Source organism: Paracoccidioides lutzii, assembly GCF_000150705.2.
Source record: "Paracoccidioides lutzii Pb01 unplaced genomic scaffold supercont2.7, whole genome shotgun sequence".
NCBI classification, from domain to species: domain Eukaryota; kingdom Fungi; phylum Ascomycota; class Eurotiomycetes; order Onygenales; family Ajellomycetaceae; genus Paracoccidioides; species Paracoccidioides lutzii.
This window is the reverse complement of record NW_015440953.1, coordinates 605,405-625,411: the sequence shown is the minus strand read 5'-3', so window position 1 is coordinate 625,411 and position 20,007 is coordinate 605,405. Positions and strand designations below refer to the sequence as shown.

The 20,007-nt window shown below is 46.1% G+C and overlaps 5 protein-coding genes across 5 annotated transcripts; 2 read left to right on the top strand and 3 right to left on the bottom strand.

Moving 5' to 3' along the window:
* Positions 1-71: 71 nt before the first annotated feature.
* On the bottom strand, positions 72-2,216 carry PAAG_03492 (hypothetical protein; the record flags this gene model as incomplete). The annotated part of the gene is made up of 3 exons (XM_002794901.1): positions 72-1,592; positions 1,660-1,835; positions 1,967-2,216. The coding sequence occupies 3 exons, from the start codon at positions 2,214-2,216 to the stop codon at positions 72-74; spliced, it is 1,947 nt and encodes a 648-aa protein (XP_002794947.1).
* A 1,475-nt stretch (positions 2,217-3,691) lies between these two features.
* On the bottom strand, positions 3,692-7,951 carry PAAG_03491 (inner centromere protein; the record flags this gene model as incomplete). The annotated part of the gene is made up of 6 exons (XM_015844987.1): positions 3,692-4,294; positions 4,341-4,655; positions 4,717-4,943; positions 5,021-7,415; positions 7,524-7,617; positions 7,773-7,951. 6 exons carry the CDS (start codon positions 7,949-7,951, stop codon positions 3,692-3,694), a joined length of 3,813 nt encoding a protein of 1,270 aa, XP_015701961.1.
* Positions 7,952-8,964: 1,013 nt separating this feature from the next.
* On the top strand, positions 8,965-11,070 carry PAAG_03490 (acyl-CoA dehydrogenase family protein; the record flags this gene model as incomplete). The annotated part of the gene is made up of 9 exons (XM_015844986.1): positions 8,965-9,171; positions 9,254-9,411; positions 9,493-9,550; positions 9,613-9,698; positions 9,781-9,870; positions 10,053-10,305; positions 10,423-10,746; positions 10,839-10,934; positions 11,014-11,070. The coding sequence occupies 9 exons, from the start codon at positions 8,965-8,967 to the stop codon at positions 11,068-11,070; spliced, it is 1,329 nt and encodes a 442-aa protein (XP_015701960.1).
* A 1,516-nt stretch (positions 11,071-12,586) lies between these two features.
* On the top strand, positions 12,587-13,582 carry PAAG_03489 (cell lysis protein cwl1; the record flags this gene model as incomplete). The annotated part of the gene is made up of 3 exons (XM_002794898.2): positions 12,587-12,725; positions 12,791-12,987; positions 13,061-13,582. 3 exons carry the CDS (start codon positions 12,587-12,589, stop codon positions 13,580-13,582), a joined length of 858 nt encoding a protein of 285 aa, XP_002794944.2.
* Positions 13,583-15,964: 2,382 nt separating this feature from the next.
* On the bottom strand, positions 15,965-17,619 carry PAAG_03488 (hypothetical protein; the record flags this gene model as incomplete). Its single annotated transcript, XM_002794897.1, has 4 exons — positions 15,965-16,869; positions 16,922-17,006; positions 17,067-17,182; positions 17,271-17,619. 4 exons carry the CDS (start codon positions 17,617-17,619, stop codon positions 15,965-15,967), a joined length of 1,455 nt encoding a protein of 484 aa, XP_002794943.1.
* Between the last annotated feature and the right edge of the window lie 2,388 nt (positions 17,620-20,007).

Genomic DNA, 20,007 nt, shown 5'->3' with positions numbered 1-20,007 from the left:
GGGTGGAGAATGAAGAAATGAAGAGCATGCAACGCGTCGCATCAAAATTAACAATTCAAACTGGTAAGTACCTAAATATACGATCTTCCCTTTTTCAACCTCCCAACGGATGTATCCCCTTCCGTCACAAATGAAATATGCCCAACTTGCTCCGCAACCCGCACGTCACCCAGCATCACCCGAACATCCTTCAGCAGACGTGCCCGCGCTAAGCCATCCTGAGCAGACGCCGCAGATACTGGGGCGTACGGGTTATCTCGAGTATACGATGAGACATAGCCCAGGATATCTGGCGCGAGTATGATGCGCTTCAGAGCAAAACTGGCCAGCGCGAGGATCTGCAGCACGATAGATATCACGAGGAACACCGCAAACCAGGCACGGCTGTATCTGTACACCTCGCCAACGTACTTGACACCCCTGGCTTCCGTGGGCACAAAACAGTACATTGGGGGCGTCAATTTGCTGCAGTTACTTAGGCTTTCGTACACGGCCGCGTCTGTCGGGAGATATGTCCCACGATACATCTTCGCGAAGCTGGCTTGCCAGAAGGTGTTAAAGGCTATCTCTAGTCGTTCGGAGAGGACCTGAGGCTCAAGCTTCCAGAGATCCATGTCGATTCTACCGCCCTGGAAGATAAGGGAGGAGTCATTCATCCAGCGCTCGGTAAGGGTGGCGGAGTAGAGGTAGTTTGTCGAGCGCTCGCGGTCTGTGGCAGTGGGCAAGATGTAAAAGGTGTTGTTTATGTATAGGGTTAAATCTATGTTGACGTTGACTCGTGTTGAAGGACGCATTGCTATTACCTGGCATGACTTTGCCTTGCATTCGATTCGTGAATCGACGGCCAGGTTTCCTAGGGTGCAGTTCGAGAGACCCCATGTATGATTATTGCCAATTTTGGTTCTTGACCCGAACATGAACTTGGGGCGGGAAGATGGGTCGCCGCCCACCTCATCCGTCATATCTGGAAGTTGGTTTGCAAGATATAATATCATGGAGTGGCCCGGTCCGCTGCTAGCGTTGACCACATTATACGACAAAGCAGCGAGGTCTTCTTTTTTCGCAAGAATATTGTTGGCGCATTGGACGTCAAAGTAATGTGATGTCACGGTGAATGTCGTGTTACCTTCCGACAAGGGCTTTCCAACTGGAAGACCAAGAAGTGAGGTGAACTTAACAGTGGAATTCCAGTCTACCATCCGCCAGTCGTCAGGGCTCTTGCCAGTCTTCAACGAACTTATGTCAGGAATTTTGACATTCCCCCAATTATCCATGCCAGCGGATGCTGTAGTTTCAAAGCTCATCAACGACGACGTGTAAATAGATGTGATCAAATCTCCAGCACGGTTCATGGCGCTGGCGCCTACCAAGTCGGAATCCAGGATCGATGTAGGAGATAAGTACCAGTTTGTAGAATTGTACTGAGCCTCTTTCAACGTAGTGCTCAGAAGCCGTAGCCCAGCCTGACCTCCGATAGGGGATAGCGCCCAGATAGCCATAATCATTAATCCAACGTACCCAAAATCCCGTAGTAACATCTGCCTCTCGAAGGAGGAAAAGAAGGAGTGGCTTCCGATCAGCTGCTCTAACGTCTGCAAGTCAATTTCTTTTGTAAGCATTGATAAAATTATGGGATGATATAATATGGATAGGTCATACCCCCAGTCGGATTCCTCTCTCCGCCCTATAGGTGCCATATATTCGGAAGAAATAGCCCACCAGTGCCGCGAATACGATCGGGAACATGGTGGGAATCAAAGTCGTGGCTAAGCGTATTCGTTCGCCTCGTTTACCCCTCTCATCCCCGTCCAATGAAGTTGCCAGGAGGGCGATTGCTGTTTCTTATTGTTAACCATATCCAACAAAAATGGAGAAGAGTTTTCAGATTTGAGGCTTTAGAAACAGAGTGTAAATAGAAGGGAGAGGGAGAGGGGTTGAAGGGTTTAATAAGATATAAAGGACGAACCAATAAAAGCAATTGGTACAACAGCCAACAAAATTTCCCATATCGAGCTCATAATCAGATAGCTCTGTGCTTTGCTAAGGGTCACTGCATTCTGGCTTGAGATCCCATCACCACCCCCGCGTACTGGATTAAGAGAATTGTGCGAGCCATTATTGCCCGGGCTCACATGTGTATGGATTCCAGAAAGGGCGATGGCATCCCCGGAAAGTCGAGGTGAACTACCGTTGACAACGTATGTATATAGTGTCATTTCAACTTTTCGCACTCTCCCAGCTTCAATTTTGACTGCCAACGCATTGCGATGGAGTGTAGAAAGGCAAGCAAAGTTGAGAAACAATCATCACCGTCATAGAGGATCCCGTCAAAGGGTGATGATGCGCTAGTTCATATAAGAACGGCCCGGAGGGGGACTCCATCTGGCAGCAGATGTAATATGCTGCAAGGATATCTTGCTCTCACACGCTAAGCACGGTGTGTTGTTGGCGTCCCGAACTAATTCAGCTGTCAATCTGCATCACCTTCCACCTTTGGGGGCTAGATAACTTAAAACTATCTACATGGGGAACTGCGGTGACCAATGAGCTGGGCCTATTCAATGCTTGGTGGATGCTTCTTTTTGGCATGTTCTGTGCAGGCAATCAGGGGTAAGGCTGGGGCTGAGTTCAAGGAGATGACAATTGGATATCCAGCCGCCTCCCATGCTCGACAAGCCCTTGTCACTTGCCGTTGGATCGTCGCCTGTCGTTGGTAACTGAGGTTGTTCTGCTGAAGATCTATCTCACTATATTTGATTTCACGAACACCCCAGTACCTGCGGAAAAGTGATGCCCGGAATGCATGTCGTTAAAGAGTTTGGATTTCGGGCATGTTTCGTGCAATTTTTATCCATCTGGCCAGATGCACAGTCTCTAACTATGCTGGGCCAAGTCGGAAGATAAAACATAACTAAAATCTCACTCCCAACTTTCATTCAAGCAATCCTCCTGTCCTTGCACGGAAGTACTTGGCAAGCCGCAGAGATGACTTCTCACGCACCTCTGCGGGAGCTATCTTCTCTCTACTGATATTGACGTACCAGTGTTTTCTTCCCTAGGCTTTTTCAGATAATGTATGGCAAAAAGAAAATAAATAAGCAAATAAATAAAAAATAAAAATAAAATAACGGAATCCTCAGAAGATACAAGATGCCAAATGAACTGAGAATTATCCGAAAATGCAAAGGCAACTCGAAAAGCTAGAACTCCAACAAAACCAATTAAACAAAAGCCTGCCATGTTGCTTTACTTCTAAAGAACCATAAAAACAAAACAAGGGGCAAACTGTTAAACATGAGAAGAAGGCAGAAGCCAGAAAAAAAAATGATGGCCTGTCCGCCACCTCTTCGTGCAGGGGAGCACCAGAAGAAGACCAACACCTAAATCACCCACTCTAAAATAAAACCTTCCTGAATATCTAAACAAGTAATTGAGCTAACCGAAAAATATATATAATGCTCTTCAAAACCAAATCAAACACGGGATCGTAGCGTATACAAAACATAATTCAAAAACCAACCATTTCCAAGAAAAAGTTCCCAGAGCAGTTTGCCGCAACTCTTCCCCAAGGCAAATCCATCGTCCCCATAAACCCAGATTCCATGTATGCATAAGGAGTAATTAGAAATCTAGGCGCCCACCGCCGTAACAGCAAGAGAAAAAATAAATAAATAAATAAATAAATAACCCTCTATGGTGCGAACATCCATCCACCATTCTTCTTCAGCCGTTCCCTCTGCTCGACATCCCACTTAATTTCAGCCTGCGTCAAACCGTCCGGACCACCCCAGTTAGCACTACTAGTCCGATCGCGGAACCGTTTCAAACGGTCCTTGTTATCCTTGAAGATCTCCTCCATATGCAGCGGCGCAGATGGCCCAAACACTTGGGCTCCATCCTGCCCTTCCTGGCTAATGAGGATGTTAGTTAAGTTTTCGGGTTTAGCCCAATCGGGAACATTGTAGGGTTCCGCATCCGAGTCCTCGTCTTCGCTGTCTGTAAGGATTTCAGGAAGTTTTATGTTGTCGCCGTTGGGATATGAAGGGGAAGATTTGAGGGATATATGGGATTTCTGGGAGCTCTGCCCGGGTGTCTTGTGAGACATGGCATGTGGTGGGTTTGAGTTATCGGCAAACGGGATTCTGCCGCTGGCAAACTTAGACATTTCCAACGGGTGACCGTTTCTATGCGGCTGTAGCTGCATTGGCACAGCACCCTGGGGGGCGCGGGAAGCTGGAGGGTTCTTGAAAATGGCTTGGCCGCCCTGGTTGTACATCTGTAGCTTTGAAACCTCCTATCCAATGTCAGAACAATCTATATTTTCAAAGGAAACCACGTACCTTGCGGACATTAGATTGACGGATCGGAGGTGCCATTGCCGGCCGAACTGGTGGTTCAGCAATTACACTCTCGTCATCTGTTTTCCGTCGTTTGCCATCCGCCTGGTGCACAGCTGCTCCGACTTTCCCGGTAACTGGACGCCCTGAACTTTCATCCTCTAATACTCTCTTCGGAGGCTTGGCGGGGTTGGGATGTGGGTAGTTCATTGGTCGAGCTTGCCCTTGTACACTATTTAGCCTTGGCCCTTTTAAGGATGATAGATCTTTCCGCTGGTTCCCATGCGATCCGGACTTTTCTTGATGAATGGTGGAGCCCTGTAAACCCTTTCCAATTAGCAATCATAGAGCGAAGGACGATGAGAAAAATCAAACCCACCAGATCATTGGCAGGTGTTGGCTGCTGGTTGCGCTGCTGCTCCAATTTCCTTGCATTCTCTAGTCGCCGCTTTTCGATTGCTTGTTTGTGGGCAAGTTTTTTCGGATCCTCTGGTACCGATCGCTCCCGTTCCCGTCGGTCAGCCTCAGCCCAACTAGTTTGTTCTTGTCGACGCGCTTCTTCCTGTTGTTGGGCTACCCGCATGCGTTCGGCTTCCCGACGCTGTTCTAACTTTCGTTGGGCTTCACGCTGCTCCTGGAGGATCTCAATTAGTGGTTATCGTGGATCAAAATTTGCTAGTTACTTGCCTCTTTTTTCTCGGAAGCCTGGGCAGCTTTCAATTTAGAGTTCATCATAGAAGTGGAAGTCTTGAAGCTACTGGTAGACGAATTCGCATGCATTGACAGTTGGCTTCCTTTTTTATTAACAGCCGACAAGAGTGCCTTTGGGGCTGGAGGCGGGCCCGGAGTTGCATCTGGGGCACTGGACGAGAGAGAGGAATTGGTCAATGGAATGCGCTGAGAAAGAGTTCCAACACGAATAGACACAGGCTGCGGTTTTGGTTTCTGGGTTTCTCTAGTAGGTCTCAATGGCCGCCGGCTTTCATTCTGTTTAAAATGATGCTGGGGCTTCGCAGGAACAGCAAATTTATGCTCCTCTTCCTGGATTTGTTCGGGTTCACGTAAAGATTGCTGCGTTGGAGGTCTCCTGGGACTAGATCTCATCGCATGGGTCGCTGGGGTTGCCACAGTCTCTTCAGATTTTGGAAGTGCTTGGTGTTGCGACACATCCTTGATCATGGTTGTCTTTTGTTGCCTCTCCTGCTCCCTAGCTTTTGGCAATTGTTCCTCAATGAGCTCCATATCCTGGCGCTCTTTCTCCTTTCGCTTCTCCTCCCTCTCTGTAGAACTTCGCGTCCGTCGACCTTCCTGGAATATGGGGCTTTGGATAGCAGCAGGCTGTGGGGCTTGTGTGAAATTCTCTTGAAGATTGGGGTAGAGATTGGCTTGCGTACGGATTGGGGTAGGAGAGAATGTTTCCATTTTTGCAGCTGCAGAAACACCGGCGCTGCTTGTAAATAAACTTTTTGCGGTTTTCATGATGGATTGTAGTTTAGATTTGGAGGCACTTAGAGGGCCATCATCCCTTCTTGGGGAGGAGACAGGCGTAAGAGATTCCCGGTTGGATATGGTTCTCTGAAGGCCAATAGTGTTGGCTCTTGGAGAAGTAATTACCGAAGTTGAAGCCGATTTTGTGTGGTAAATGCCAGAGCTGCCAACAGGCTTCAAGCCAGGAGACCGTCTCTCCGGCGATTTACTATACATAATCCTGGATATCCTCTCCTCGTGAGTTTGGACACGGGGAGGTTGCTGTGGAGATTCCACTGTTGGTTCTCTTGCGGACTGTGGCTGCTGAAAATGCTGCGGTGATCTTGGCGGTGCTGTTCGGTTATCGCATACTTGAGGCTCTACGGGTGATGGCTTTCTTGGTTTATCGGCAACAGGATCAACCTGTGACAATAGCTCGGGATATAACACTTGAGAAGGAGCAATGGGAGCAGGGGCTGGAATCGATTTGGTATTCCTTGAGGGCTGTGACTTGCCGAGCATGTTGATCTTCTCGTGCAGGAGCTGCGTGGATGACTTATTATGAAGATTTGTAGCCTTTGTACCGAGATCGGATTCATCAGGCAGAAAAGAAGGAGCACGTTCTTCCTCAGGCGTCGTATTGTCCCCAGTATTCCCTCGTTTGTCTTGTTCTTCCGGTAAGATTTGGGTAATTCTTGCGCCGCCAGTTTGGCGTCCAAAATAAACGCCTGGAATTGATTTGGAGGGGTCAATATGGCTGATTCTAGACATTCTAGCTCCTCCCATGCTTCGTTTTGTTGTCAGTGGCTCCCGAGCCGGTAGGGACGCGAAACTCAAGCTACTTTTACGAACAGGAGGGCGGTCTGGAGTTGAGCCATCAGAAGGAGATCCAATATCATCAAAGTTATGATCAAGGGCGGCATCGTGTACGTCGGAATCTGGCTCAATTGTGTTGGCTGTTTCAGGTGGTGTGAAATCAAATCTTTCTGTTAGTTGGACTGACTCCTGGGATGGCTGCGGAGACGCGCTGGGAGGTTGCTCAGAAACAGCAATTGGTGAAGATTTACAATCATCAGTCTCCATTGGTTCCACTGTGCTGCTCTCTTTACTTGGAACAACTTCTCTAGCTGAGTGAAATGAAGCATCGGTTGTACGCCGGTCAACAGATGGACTTATATCATTGCGGTCGCGAGGGACGACAATGGTTGAGTCTTCCAGAGGCTGAGCAGAGGTTTCTAGTTCGAACTCCGGATCCCGCTCTGGTTCCGGTGACCTCTCTGGTTCTAACGCTGCTTCCGGCTTTGTTTCTTCTCCCTTCAGTTCTTGTTCAGTAGTACTCCCGGGTTCTTTCTGTGATTGTGAATAGACCAAATCCATTTCATCATCATCTGCGATTTCCTTCTCGTGAGTCATGTCATGATACCCGGAGTGATATCCCGAGTCTGCGATGGAATTAAGGATTGGCTTTTGAATTTGCACTGGCGATGAGTACTTTGGATGTTCATTGGGAGATGGTTTGCGAGCTAATTTCGCGATTTCCTGATTAAATCTGCTGGGAGGGCCAGAACTGTTCCGCACATTCTGTTCTGCCGCAAATATATCGCTCAAGGGCTAAGGAGGGGTCAGCACTGAATAGCATAATAACACACCCCCCACACGACACACAGATCTGTTACACACGGCATAAGCAGGTAGTTACATGACGAAGGGGATACTTACAACCCGGCCTTCTCGTGGGGTCTGATGCTTCCTCACAGTCCGTGGAGTCTTCCCTCGTAGCTTTCCTGGGGTCTTAAAAATCTCCGTGACGTTGCTATCCACGCTAGTTAGTCGTTGTGTGTTGGCACTTTCAAATATATATATATATATGTGTATGTATGTATGTATGTATGTATGTATGTATATATATCCGCGATCAATCATGATTTTGGGGTGGAGGGGGGTGTGGTTGGATTGTACAGGTCGTACAGTTGGCTCCTATTAAAGATCTCGGCCATATGCTCGTTCAACCAATCCATCTCATGCTGGGCGGGATACTCGATTTCCTCCATTTCCAGGGAGACCAGAAGATCTATATTCTCCCTCTCGGCGGCGATCCAAGCAGACGAGCCCACGGCCCTCCGCGCCTTCTTGCCTGTAGAGGCCATTTTTCGATGTAAACAACGCGACTTTTAACGGGTGTGTGGTTGGACGTGTCGAGCCTCTAACCAAGTGCTGAAATCGGACTCTACTAGGCCAAATAGCCTATCGTAGAGGGGGCGGTACCTGGAGCAGCTAACTGTGATTGCATTGGTGAAGCATTGGATGTTGCGGGGGTTCGTTCTGGTTGATGTTGTCGTTGATTGTTGTTGATGTTGGAATGTTCCCAGAGGTGAGAGCCCGCCCGCCACCAAAAGTGGAAACTCCACCAAAAATAGACTTCCAGATGACTAAGCCCTCGGACCGCGCTAACTGACTAGTTAACCCAAGGCAGGTACCACATCACCTGACCAGCTCCTTGCCCCGGGATGCCAGCCCCTGGAAGCTCTAACCCTAACCCTAAGCATTGGCTTCGGCTAAACTCCGCGAGCAACTGGAGATTTCGAGATTGTAGTTTATTTAGATAGGTATTAAGTTACACTATAGACTAGCGTTTGGGCCTCCAAACGCGTGGATCCTCGAATTCTTCCTCCAGCCATTCGGGCATCGTCCAGCACCCACTGAGCTCCATTGGCCTCCACCACCAGGGCACATTAGACTAATTTCGACCTCTGCGCATGAATGTAACTAAAGCTTATATGCTCCCTCTCTTCGGAACCTGCCCGAATCAGCATAACATTTGGTATCTCATGCTCTCCGGATTATCTCTATTTAACCACCCAGAGCTGCTGCGTGTATATATGAAATATTTACCCACATGTAGCTTATAACTAACCGGTGAACTGCGCTATTTACTCGGGGGGTTTTTTCCTTTCTTTTTTTTTTTCTTTTTTTTTTTTTTTTTTTTTTCGTGGCGGTTGCCATCTAACTACTCCACTGTCTTAAAAAAGAAGATATATAACTCTGCAGAAAAGGTGGCCCAGCTCCAACCAAGTCAATTACCTGACTGAGAGTCGCTATTTACTTCTTATTTGTCTTGCTCTACTTCTTTCTATATACATCATTGGGTTCAGCAAATAACATGACGTCGCGTCTCTTCTACCGCTCCCTATTGGGCCACATCCATCGACAAATACCCAAACTTTCTCGGACCGCGGTCCGGCAATATGTGCAAGAAAGATCATTCTCCGCCTCCCCATCAAGTAGAATAATGGAATTGAACTGCTTTTCGCAAAATCAACTGATGGTCCGAGATGCCATCGCGAAGATTTGCTCTACTTTTCCTGATGTGCGTTGTCTTGCTTTTGTTGCTTATCATTAAGCCCTTTTGGGGAAAATTTATCACCCCAACCTAACACAAATTTCTACAGGAGTATTGGGCTGAGCGTGACGAGTCGGGGGAATATCCCCACGAGCTACACGCGGCACTGGCAAAGGATGGCTGGATTGGAATCGCCCTCCCTGAAGAACTGGGAGGTGCTGGCCTCGGCATATCAGAAGCCACAATGATGCTGCAGACGATTGCGCAGTATGTTGATTTTTATTTTTATCACTATTGATTTTAAATATCAGCAAGACACTGGAACAAGCTTTTTTCTATTAAAATTAGGAGCGGTGCTGGCCTTGCTGGCGCGCAATCAATACATGCCAATGTCTATGCTACTCAGGTATTTACATACCGCTGCCATACTCATCCTCCACTTGGTAGTTGATGCTAACACTTGTCTAGCCAATTGCCAAATTTGCCACCGCCGAACAAAGACAGCGAATGCTGCCCAAGTTGATTGTTGGAGAATACCGAATTTGCTTTGGCGTGTGAGAAACAAATATCCATCCAAAAAACTTACAGGCAAACATGTCGTTGCATAACAGCCTGACCATGAAAACAAATATGCAGAACGGAGCCAAACACCGGGCTCGAAACTTTGAAACTCCGAACGGAGGCAATTAAGGACGATGACTCGTATAGAGTCTCCGGACAGAAAATGTATGAACCACTCAACGGCGAAACAAACTCTCCATATCAATCCCCCCTCCCTTCTCCCCACACATCCCGACAGAATCCAAAAAATAAAAAAATAAATAAATAAATAATAATAAATAAATAAATAAATAAATAAACAAAAAAAAAAAAAAAAAAAAAAAAAAAAACTAAACCCCCCCATTCAGATGGATATCTTCCGCCCAAGTCGCCAAACGGATGGTCCTGCTTGCCCGCACCACACCTCTAGAGCAAGTCAAGAAACCATCCGAGGGCCTGTCACTCTTCTTCATCGACTTTGACAAAGATGCTCCCGGCCTGGAACTGCGCAAGATCAAAAAGATGGGCGGCTGCGCCGTCGACGCCAACGAGGTCTTCTTCGATAACTACCGCATTACCGCAGATACCTTAATTGGCAACGAGGGTGACGGATTTAAAATCGTAAGCTTTTTTCTTTCTTTCCCTTGCACGTGGATGCTATTCTATCCCACACGTACCCCACGACACAAAATCTAACTGCCTCGTTCCCCTTTCGTCCTCGTTTCCTGTTACTTCCAGGTTCTCTACGGCATGAATGCAGAACGTTGTCTTCTGGCTGGTGAAGCATTGGGCCTCGGGTACATCGCGCTTGAAAAAGCAGCCAAATACGCCAAGGAACGCGTTGTCTTTGGACGGCCCATCGGGCAGAACCAGGGCATCGCGCACCCGCTCGCGGACGCCTATATGAAACTCGAGGCGGCCAAGCTGGCCACGTACCATGCTACGAAACTGTATGATGCGAGCAAGACGGATCCAACCATTACGCAGAAGGCAGTTGGAGTTGCGTGCAATTCTGCTAAGTATTTGGCTGCTGAGGCGGCTTTTACGGCATGTGAGAGGGCGGTGAGTATAATTGCGTTTGAAAAAGCTATTCCTATTCCTATTTTTATTTTATTTACTTACTTATTTTAACTGATACGGGATTATCTGGTTAGGTTCTTGCGCATGGTGGGATGGGGTACGCACAGGAGTTCCATGTGGAGCGGTATCTGAGGGAATGTTTTGTGCCGCGAATTGCGCCTGTCAGCCGGGTGAGTATTTGCCATTGTCGTGATATGATTAGTAACTCTCTCTTTGGATTTCTATAAGGTAACTAACTGTCTGTTTCAGGAAATGATCATGAACTATGTGAGTGAGAAGGTGTTGGATCTGCCTCGCAGCTATTAATTTGCATTTTTCTACGAATTGGGTTAACTAGCGGAGTAGCACAATGATTTCTGTTCTGTAGATATTCGATTTTGTCATCTGGCGATATTTTATCTCTTCGTTTATTATTACTTACTACATGATTATGTATTTTGTTTATTCCGTTGGAATTGTTGGATGGTTAGAGCTTGATTTGTTTTGTTGCCACACGTAACTAGTGACTAACGATAACCGTGTAAAATAGAAATATTTTCATCATCTTTGTTCATATTGCAGAACCAATTGCCGTATTCCCTCTTGGCTTTTAAATATTCGAAGTGTCGCGTGCAAAGAGGCGTGTATCTAAAAGTTGTCAAACAACTGATCATAGATAGTAAATATTTAGTTAAATCCTGGAGAGTAACTTGAGCAGTTCAGGGAAGAGTGAATATATCAGATTAACTGGAAATTGTTTAGATTTATTCGATACATATGTCAATCCAAAATCTATGCATATTTATTCACAGTTTCTTTTCCCTGTCCGTAGCCTAAGAACCCAAAACTTGCTTTGCTAGCATCTCTTCGGGTTCTGACGTTTCCTTGTCCTTCCACCAAATAACGTCAGCTCTGAAATACTTATCCACCAAACAACAACCAAGAAACCATCGTCAACAATCAACTTCACTTCTTCACCATCCACTTACGTCCAACAGCATCCAGGTGCATTTCACAACTGGTCCATTTCTATCCTCTTCTTTGCCGGTATCCATCTACAATCTCCTCCACAGTCCAGCTATCCACTAAATACTGTTCCTGTCCATATTCTCTACCTACACTTATCCGCGAAAACCGGATTCTGTCCTCATGGCTAAGGAATCGTCCCTCTTGGGCAGAACCCCTAATACAGGTAATTCCAGTCCCTATGCATCCTCTATCTAACTCTCTAGTCGACAGAACTGTCTTTGTTTGTTGGTTTGTAGATAGTGAGGTGAGTCTCCGTTCGGCCCTTTGTCTATTAATCCTTGCTATACAATCAGGAAAACCAAAACACTGACGCTGTGTCCAATATCTCGTATGTAGTCCAACCTCAATTATCCTCTCTTCTTGAATCCGCCGTTATACGGGGAACAGCAACCTCACACACCATCTATCTCTTCCCTTAGGGTCTAGATTGTTGCTATACAATGTTAAGAAACGTACTCTAACAGAGGTATGGACATAGTATTCTTCTGGAAATCCGCATATTATATTCCATGCTAATCTAATTGCATCTCGCATCGTTATAGATATCTTCCCTCCCGCCATACAGGAACTCTCAAGGATAAAACCAATGGTGCCACCGAAACTACCCTTCCTGGACAGCCCTTGACTCGTATGTTTTGTGCTAAATCCAAACTACACCTGAAACAAAGAGAATAAGATCGAAAAGAAGGGATCATGAAACACGGGGAAATAAGCTAATACCAGCAAATTCCCTAGATTACCATTCGCATATCTACAGCCTCTTGAGTGTCAGTTTCGCTCTTTTCTCCATTTCTCAGTCATGAATGCTTTCAAAATGGCTGATAAACAATTCCAGTGGGAACGCCCTCGAGCAACCGCCTTCTCCTTTGCAACCATCATCAGTCTGATTATTGCCGCCCGATACCTCCCTCTGCTGCGATGGATCTTCAAGTTTACTTATCTGTCTCTTGGATGTGAGAGAACCTTCTTAATTTCTCTTTAATAAAGAAATCCTCTGACATCTCAACTTAATATCTAGTCACCGTTGCCCTCGAAATTGTTGGAAAGGTTCTCCTCTCCCGTGGCTTGGCCAGCTCCTCCCGCCCCCGCAAATACTACACTATCCCTAAGGATACCGTGGAAAGCATCCTGGAGGACCTCGAGCAGTTGATGGATTTCTTCCTCATTGAGTTCCAGCGAATACTCTTCGCGGAAAATCTCTCATATACTATTGCTGTAGGTTTCTTCCTCATCACATTTGTTCTTCCAGTCTCTTAACTAATCCATTTTTCCTATTTCGAATCATCAGGCTTTCACCGCTGCGCTGACCTCCTACTGGCTCGTTCGCTTTCTACCCCTGTGGGGACTGGCCCTTACCATGGTCTCCACAGCCTACTTGGGACCTTTGGTCTACATCAATAACAAGGAGCTCATTGACACCCAGATTAACCAGATTCAGGAAATAGTCAATAACCAAGCGACCCAAGTCAAGGAGATGGCTGGCCAGCAGACCGCTCATGCTACTGATATCGTCAAGCAGTACGTTGGCGACTATCGTGCCAAAGCAAATGAATATATCGGATCTTCTCGCATCTCCGTGCCCCGCGTCGAGCAAATCTCTCCATCCCCCGTGCAGCCTAAACCTGCTACAGAGCATGCTACTGAACCTATTAAACCTACCGTTGACCCCGTTCCCAAAGCTATATCAAAACAGTTCGAGGATGTGAATTTCCCAGTCGCACCTCGCGAAGAACCTTTGGTAGATACAACAATTGAGCATGCTGCACCGAAACCAAGGGAGCAGAAAGTGGAGGAACCCCTTCTGGCATAAATTTTCCAAACTAGGGTAACAAATCCCATCTGATTTGACATGGCATGCCGTCGAACAGAAGGACAAGAAAAGAAACGGGTCTACGGCCTTGACCACTTACTTACCATGGTGAGACTTGGGTAAAATCCCATTTTGTGCAATACGTGTTAATACGTTCATGATCAAAAGTTGCTCTGTTGTTTTGTGTTAATGTCAGCTTGTTTTACTCTCTTTTATATTTATTATTTTTGTCCCTTTCCATTTTTTTGCCTTGGGTAAATAGTCAACAACGCATGGTTGTGGTGCTTGGATTTACTGTGGAGGGATCTCAATCGCCCTTGACTCATATCAAACCCCACTTCAAACCTCCCAATTTCGAATGCATCCCGTCTCATCCGCTCCAGGTTATCCTTTTGCTTAGTCACAAAATATGCACCCTTCAGTAAGTAGTTTCTATGGCAATGGTTAAAGAAAGGAGGCAGTGAGAAATTTACAAAAATCAAAGGGAAGACGAATGCACTGTGGCAACACATTTATGGGGAGAATGCTGCATAATTCTTCGTCCTTCTCTTTATGTTCTTTTTAACACTTTTTCCTTCTCTGCGCTTGCTTCCTTGCCTGTTGTTTCGCATCATATTTTCCTTTTGGTCTCCGGATTCATGTACTTTTCACTCTTAACACCCTTTCCATTTGCGTTTGTTCTTCATAGCCAGGGCCGACTTCTAATATCTTCTTTGGGATCTTTTCGTAACTTCGTCACATCGAAATTGTTTTAAATCGAAATCGGCATGTAGTTTTATTGCTGGTCTATTTTTCACCCTCCTGCTTGTTTCATTGTTTCCTTGATTTCTTCGAACTTATTGATTGATTGTTACAAAAAATTGAACCCCATTTCACTCGTCTGTGTGTTTTCTCTTGAAATGGATTTCCTGTTCACTTCATCGATATTTATCCCATATTTTCTCTTCATGTCTCCGCTCCGATGGGGCACGCCCATACCGACATTAACGCTCGCGTTGACAAACATATTACCGCGTTTCATCAACAGTAGCGCTGCGTTCGTCCGTACCGTTTTCGAGACTCTAGTTTTTGGTTATCACCAATTTCTAGTAGTTGAGATAACGTTTTATGTCAGTTTGGCGGGAGGGTACACAGGCTTGAATCACCCATCATATTTTATTCAGAACATATTTATCTCGTTTGCAGAGGAATATCTTCAGTCAAGCTTGAATTGTTATTCGCTTCCTGGCCTTGGGAAGAGGAGATAAACAGAAGCGTTACTTTCTTTTGCCATGACTCTTACTCTTGCTTGATTTCATTTCGGAATTCTTCGGGGGGCCCCTCAAGTTGAAACCGACTCTCTTCCTGTCTTCCGCCTATTGTCGATTGTTTTCACTTTTATGTGTGGAAAGATTGAACGCATATACATACGTCCTGATGGATATGAGAATTGATTGAGAATGACAATGAGCAGCAAATATGCATATCAACTGGTCAGAATTTACGTCATATTTGATTTTCTTTCCACGCATCTCCTCTCACAACTCTCTCCTGCCTACGGATTTTGTTTCCTTAATTCAATCGTGTTTTTATATTCCATTCTGCCGTGATTTTTCATGTGATACTAGCATTTTCACTTCTTGTTGTGCATCGTCAACTATCGCCAACTCCTTCGCTTCACTTCCATAGTGTGGTGGGGGTTCCAGCTGCCAACCATGCTTCTTCTACTACGTAATAATGCAGATATGCATATTCTCTATACGTATCCGTATATGGGTTCTATGTCTATATGCACTTCTATGCAGGTATACCTGCAGGCTTGCCCCACATATCCGCTCGCGCCTAGCTACCATTCACATTTGATACTCATCCATGGCAATGGTAAGCCAAATGCATACACATATGGCAGTCTCCCGAAGAGATATTCAGCGAAATGACAACAATATAGAGATTTAAAGGTGAAAGGTGGAAAAGTGATATGTATTGAATCTGCACTAGAAACTATCCTCCCTTAATATCCCCTACAAAATCAGCAAACGATCCATAAAAACAAAGAAAATTGAACGTAGCGTCACACCATGACAAAAAAAATATATATATATAAAAAATAAAAGCAAACCCAAGCAGAAAAAGAAAGAGGAAGAAAAGAAAAGAAAATGAACGTTCCTGTCAGAAAAATTGACCAGTCAAATGCACCTCCGCTCATCTGGATGTGATATAGCACTATAACTCTGCTCCTGCATCCCCCCCCTATCACGTTCTCCCGACTGGTAATGCTTCAGGGAAAAAAAAAAAAAAAAAAAAAAACATCAATGCATGAATCAACCCATAGAAAACCGTAAGTTCTTCATGACCAGATCAAAACCTCTCAACTACGCATTCTCGTGGAAGTCCTATTTCTGTCTAGGCCGAAGCACGCCGCCTCTTCCGGTAGTCCGTGCTCACCACATCCTGCATATGCAGTCTCATAAGCATATACGCAGCCCTTGCATCGTTCGTGAGTGGTAACTGGGAGCTTCGCCGTTTGGAACGATAAGCTTCCTTCTTTTCTTTGTCAGAGATATCAAGTAATGAACCTCCAAACTCGCGTCCATGCTCTGTTTCGGGGTCAGCTTCAGCGCCGATGTCACCCTCGCCATCCTCATCGTTACTATCATTGTCCGTATCATGATAAGAGTCGCCTCGTGTTACTAACTCCGCAGGCGTGCTGGCTGTTGAAACCTCAGACTTAGGCTCTTTCCCCAGGTCTGCATCTTGATGCATTTTATTTGCCCACTTTGAGCTATTATTCTGTAGGTTATTAAGAGATGCGAGTATTTCATGGGGGGAGGGTATTTTGCACCGGAAAGTACCAGGAGTCCGAGGTGTGCTCGCTGGAGCGCAGATATTCATTCGCGGCTTTGACTGAGAGAGACAGAATGCGTCGCTCGTGCCAGTGTCGATTGTATATTCCCTATCCTCTCCAACACCAGCTCCAAGTCCAACTCCCGCTTCTCGAGCAGGTGCAAGTTTTGGTCGAAGTTCTTTCTTGCTCCATCGAGTTGGGTTCGCAGTTGGCTGCTGGTAAGAGTTAAGGGGAATTTTTTTTGACATTCCGTTGCGGCCTTCGAGGAGTCGATATTTTCTTGCAGAATTTGTAGCATCTCTCACAATAGATGGGTCGATGACCATGCGGCCAAATCTAGAGTCCTCTGGGGGAATGCAAATGGACAGAAACTCAACGCCAAAAAGTGGTGTCAGGGCATAGCGGATTTTCCAGCAGAATGTGGCTGCGACTGCCTTGGCGGCCTCGAATGGCATCCAATATCCTGATGATGATCAGCGCTGCTAATATCAATACGCTATAGAGAATTTTCTGACCTTGAGCTGCGAGTGCTCCCCCTGTAATACTATGACAGATTTCACGGAGGCCAGGGTTTGCGTTCAGCATCTTCGCTGGGGCTGTCTGTGAAGGCACCAGCGTGAGTTTTCAAAGACGTGATAATCCTATAGATTACGAGTGTACCTTTGAATAGTTATTGCATCTAAAGAGGGAGGTAGTTCGAACCAGGCCGATGTTGTAGTCCCACATAACGGTGTATGTCTTCTCGTCACCAGGAACTTTGAACGTGTATTGAAACACTATGACCTGTCAGATCACGGAATAACCTCAAATATTCGTGGGACAAAGGACAACTAGAGTGAGAAATGAGAAGAACAGTGTTCATACCTTCAAAACTTTCCCGCCCAGTCTCCTCCAGAAATGATTTTTTTTCGCTGTTATACGGTATATGCCTCGGATATTCAATTATATGGCCCATGGGGTGAATCTGAAATTCTCTATGCGCTTCTGCAAGCTCTTTACTCTGATGCTCGCATGGAGGATATCTTAGCTCCCCCCGTACTCTCCCTCTGGTGAAGACTGCTGCATCCTTCGAAATCTTCTGTTTCTTCTGTCTTGGAGGCGGTGACTGGCGGTACTCTCTGGCAAACCGACTGGGGCATGGTGTGGGGAGTTGTTGACGATAACTCTCTCGCTTCTCGGGCTCAGGATTGAGGAGGGAGGCGATGGATGCCATGATAATGGAGGAAATACCGAAGCGAAATCGCCGTCTGGAATGAAATAACAAATTTCCGTTTAACCAAGCGGTGTCATGCGTTTCTCTAATGAGATGCTCCCAGAATGAAGAGACAAGATGAGAAATAGAAAGGGAGCTTGGGCCAGTGGCGGGACAACTGTGTAATATCGAAAGCGAAAGAAAAGCATTGACAAACACTCAAACCACAAGCAAGGACGAGGGAGTAATTTAAAGCTGACTGGATTGGGCTGAAACAAGCAAATGAACTTCTCATCAGAGAATGACAAAAGGAGAGGGTAAACCGATCTAATCAGGAAGACAAGGCATAACGCAGATCGATGCATATAGTACTAAGAAAGCTTGTCGGCTTTTGGCATCATGACAGATGCTGAGAGTAAAGGGGTAAAAGCTCCTATACTCTACACCAAGCATATCCGGACCGATCCCTTTGTCAGAGTGTTCCGATTGCCCCGGGAGGGGGTTATGGTGTCCGGCTGTCTTGTTTAGGCGCTAAACTGGCGGCAGATCTGCCTGCTTGTTTGCAGGTTGCTAGTAACCACTTAGCTTCCTGGCTATATATCGAGGCAGGTTGGGCAAGCGGTGAACAAAATGAATATCCGGGTGTCAGGAAACACAGTGTGCATGTCTCAGAGGTATCACCCGAAAGAGAGTTCAACATCTCGCCCTGTCGCCAAGGGGCTCCTGATGTCGTCTGTTCAAAATAAAGTTCTGCTTCCATCAAACCTTGTAATCCTGTAATTAGCCACCAAATATTCTATCTTCCTCAGCCGAGCTGGTGGGAAATCTGGGGTCATGCAACACCATTCCTGCGATCTTTATCGTGGGAGCGATAAAGAAAGAATCAAAACAAATTGGTACACAGAAGAGCAGACCCTAATCAAAGGATAAGCATTAGCGTTCGTCCAGGCAAATTGCATCCAAGCTAGCCAGGAATGGGGCGCTCCCCATCGAGGCAAATCCGTTTCACTGACATTCTGCATTTACCCGCAAAACGGGTGAGGAGCGCCACCTATGTATTTCTCAGGTCTCTAGAATCTGGGCGTTTTTCGGGCAGCTGTTCCCATGGGCCATGGAGACCTTAAACCTGCTCCAGCACCGCTGGATGGATGCCCTACTGATATCCTGGCTTTTATCAGAGATTCACAAAAGGAAGGCATTGGATGACCTAGTGATAAGGATGGTCATGAGGAATAAACAATAAAAAGCAGTCAGGAAGATAGCATGGAATGACATGAAGCTTAGAATTAGGGTCCTGCATTCCCCCATGTTTTACCTGTCGAACATTCCTCTCCGTGCTCTTTTGATTCTCTATTTTGTTGCCACAGACAGATATTTTCTCGACTCAGACATCCCACCGCCAGAAGGGATGAAGAAGTTTAACCAGCATCACAGTACGCCCCCAGAAGTTAGTTTAGACCGGATTTCAGAGGCAAGATTAACCTAACTGAAAAAGGTTGAGAATTATATCGGCAAGGTACATTTGGTACAGCTCGTGTTACGGGAAGCCGCTGGCAGGTCAGACTCGCTAGAAAAAGAAAATGGAAAGCTGGGAGACAAGGAAGAAAGATTATTGGCCGGTGTATCGGAGAATAAACGAGAAGCGTGCGTATGGATCCACTCAGAGAGCGGCTGTCATTTTGTTTGGGCATCGTATGTGGGGGGGAATACACATGGTATCACAGGGCAGCTCTATATGCCATCCATGGCTTGTTAGAGAAAAACTCAGAATCATTTCTGAAGACTCGGGAACATGTGGTACTGTCAAGGATATCGTTAATAAACGCCTGCTTGACAGCAATTTTGAGATTGTAATGGCCAACTGCCCAAGGCAGCCACCGAGAGATAATTTTTTTTTTCCCCTTCCTCGCGGACATTGGAACAATAGCTAAGCCAAACAGTTAGACATGCTCTGACAGCCTGATCGATGTTTTCCCCGCTGATAGACGGTAATAGTCAAACACAGCAACTCCTGGAGAAAAGCGGTAGAAGAATTCTTCCCGATCCATGTTGCTGATGCAGCTACCCGTTGTGGTTCTTCAGGTACGGATCATCGTCTAAAAGATGGCTGCAATAATGGCCACTGAGAAGAAGGGCCAAGCAGATCACATAGATAAATGCAACTCATTGATTCGTCTCAAAGATATACCCAGCCCTAACGGCAAACTGGCAGGGGGGGGCGAATTGACTTGGTTTTCTTTGAAGCTGCTCTGACAATGATATTGGTAGGGATATCGGCCAAAGCTGCCATTGAATGAATGACTTGCTTCCTCCCACGGCCTTGGACTTAGAAAGAAATTTCTTTTTTGTAAATAAGCAAATAGCTGCTGTGTGGATTGTAAGAGGTAAGAGACATTTGGTGCTTGTTTG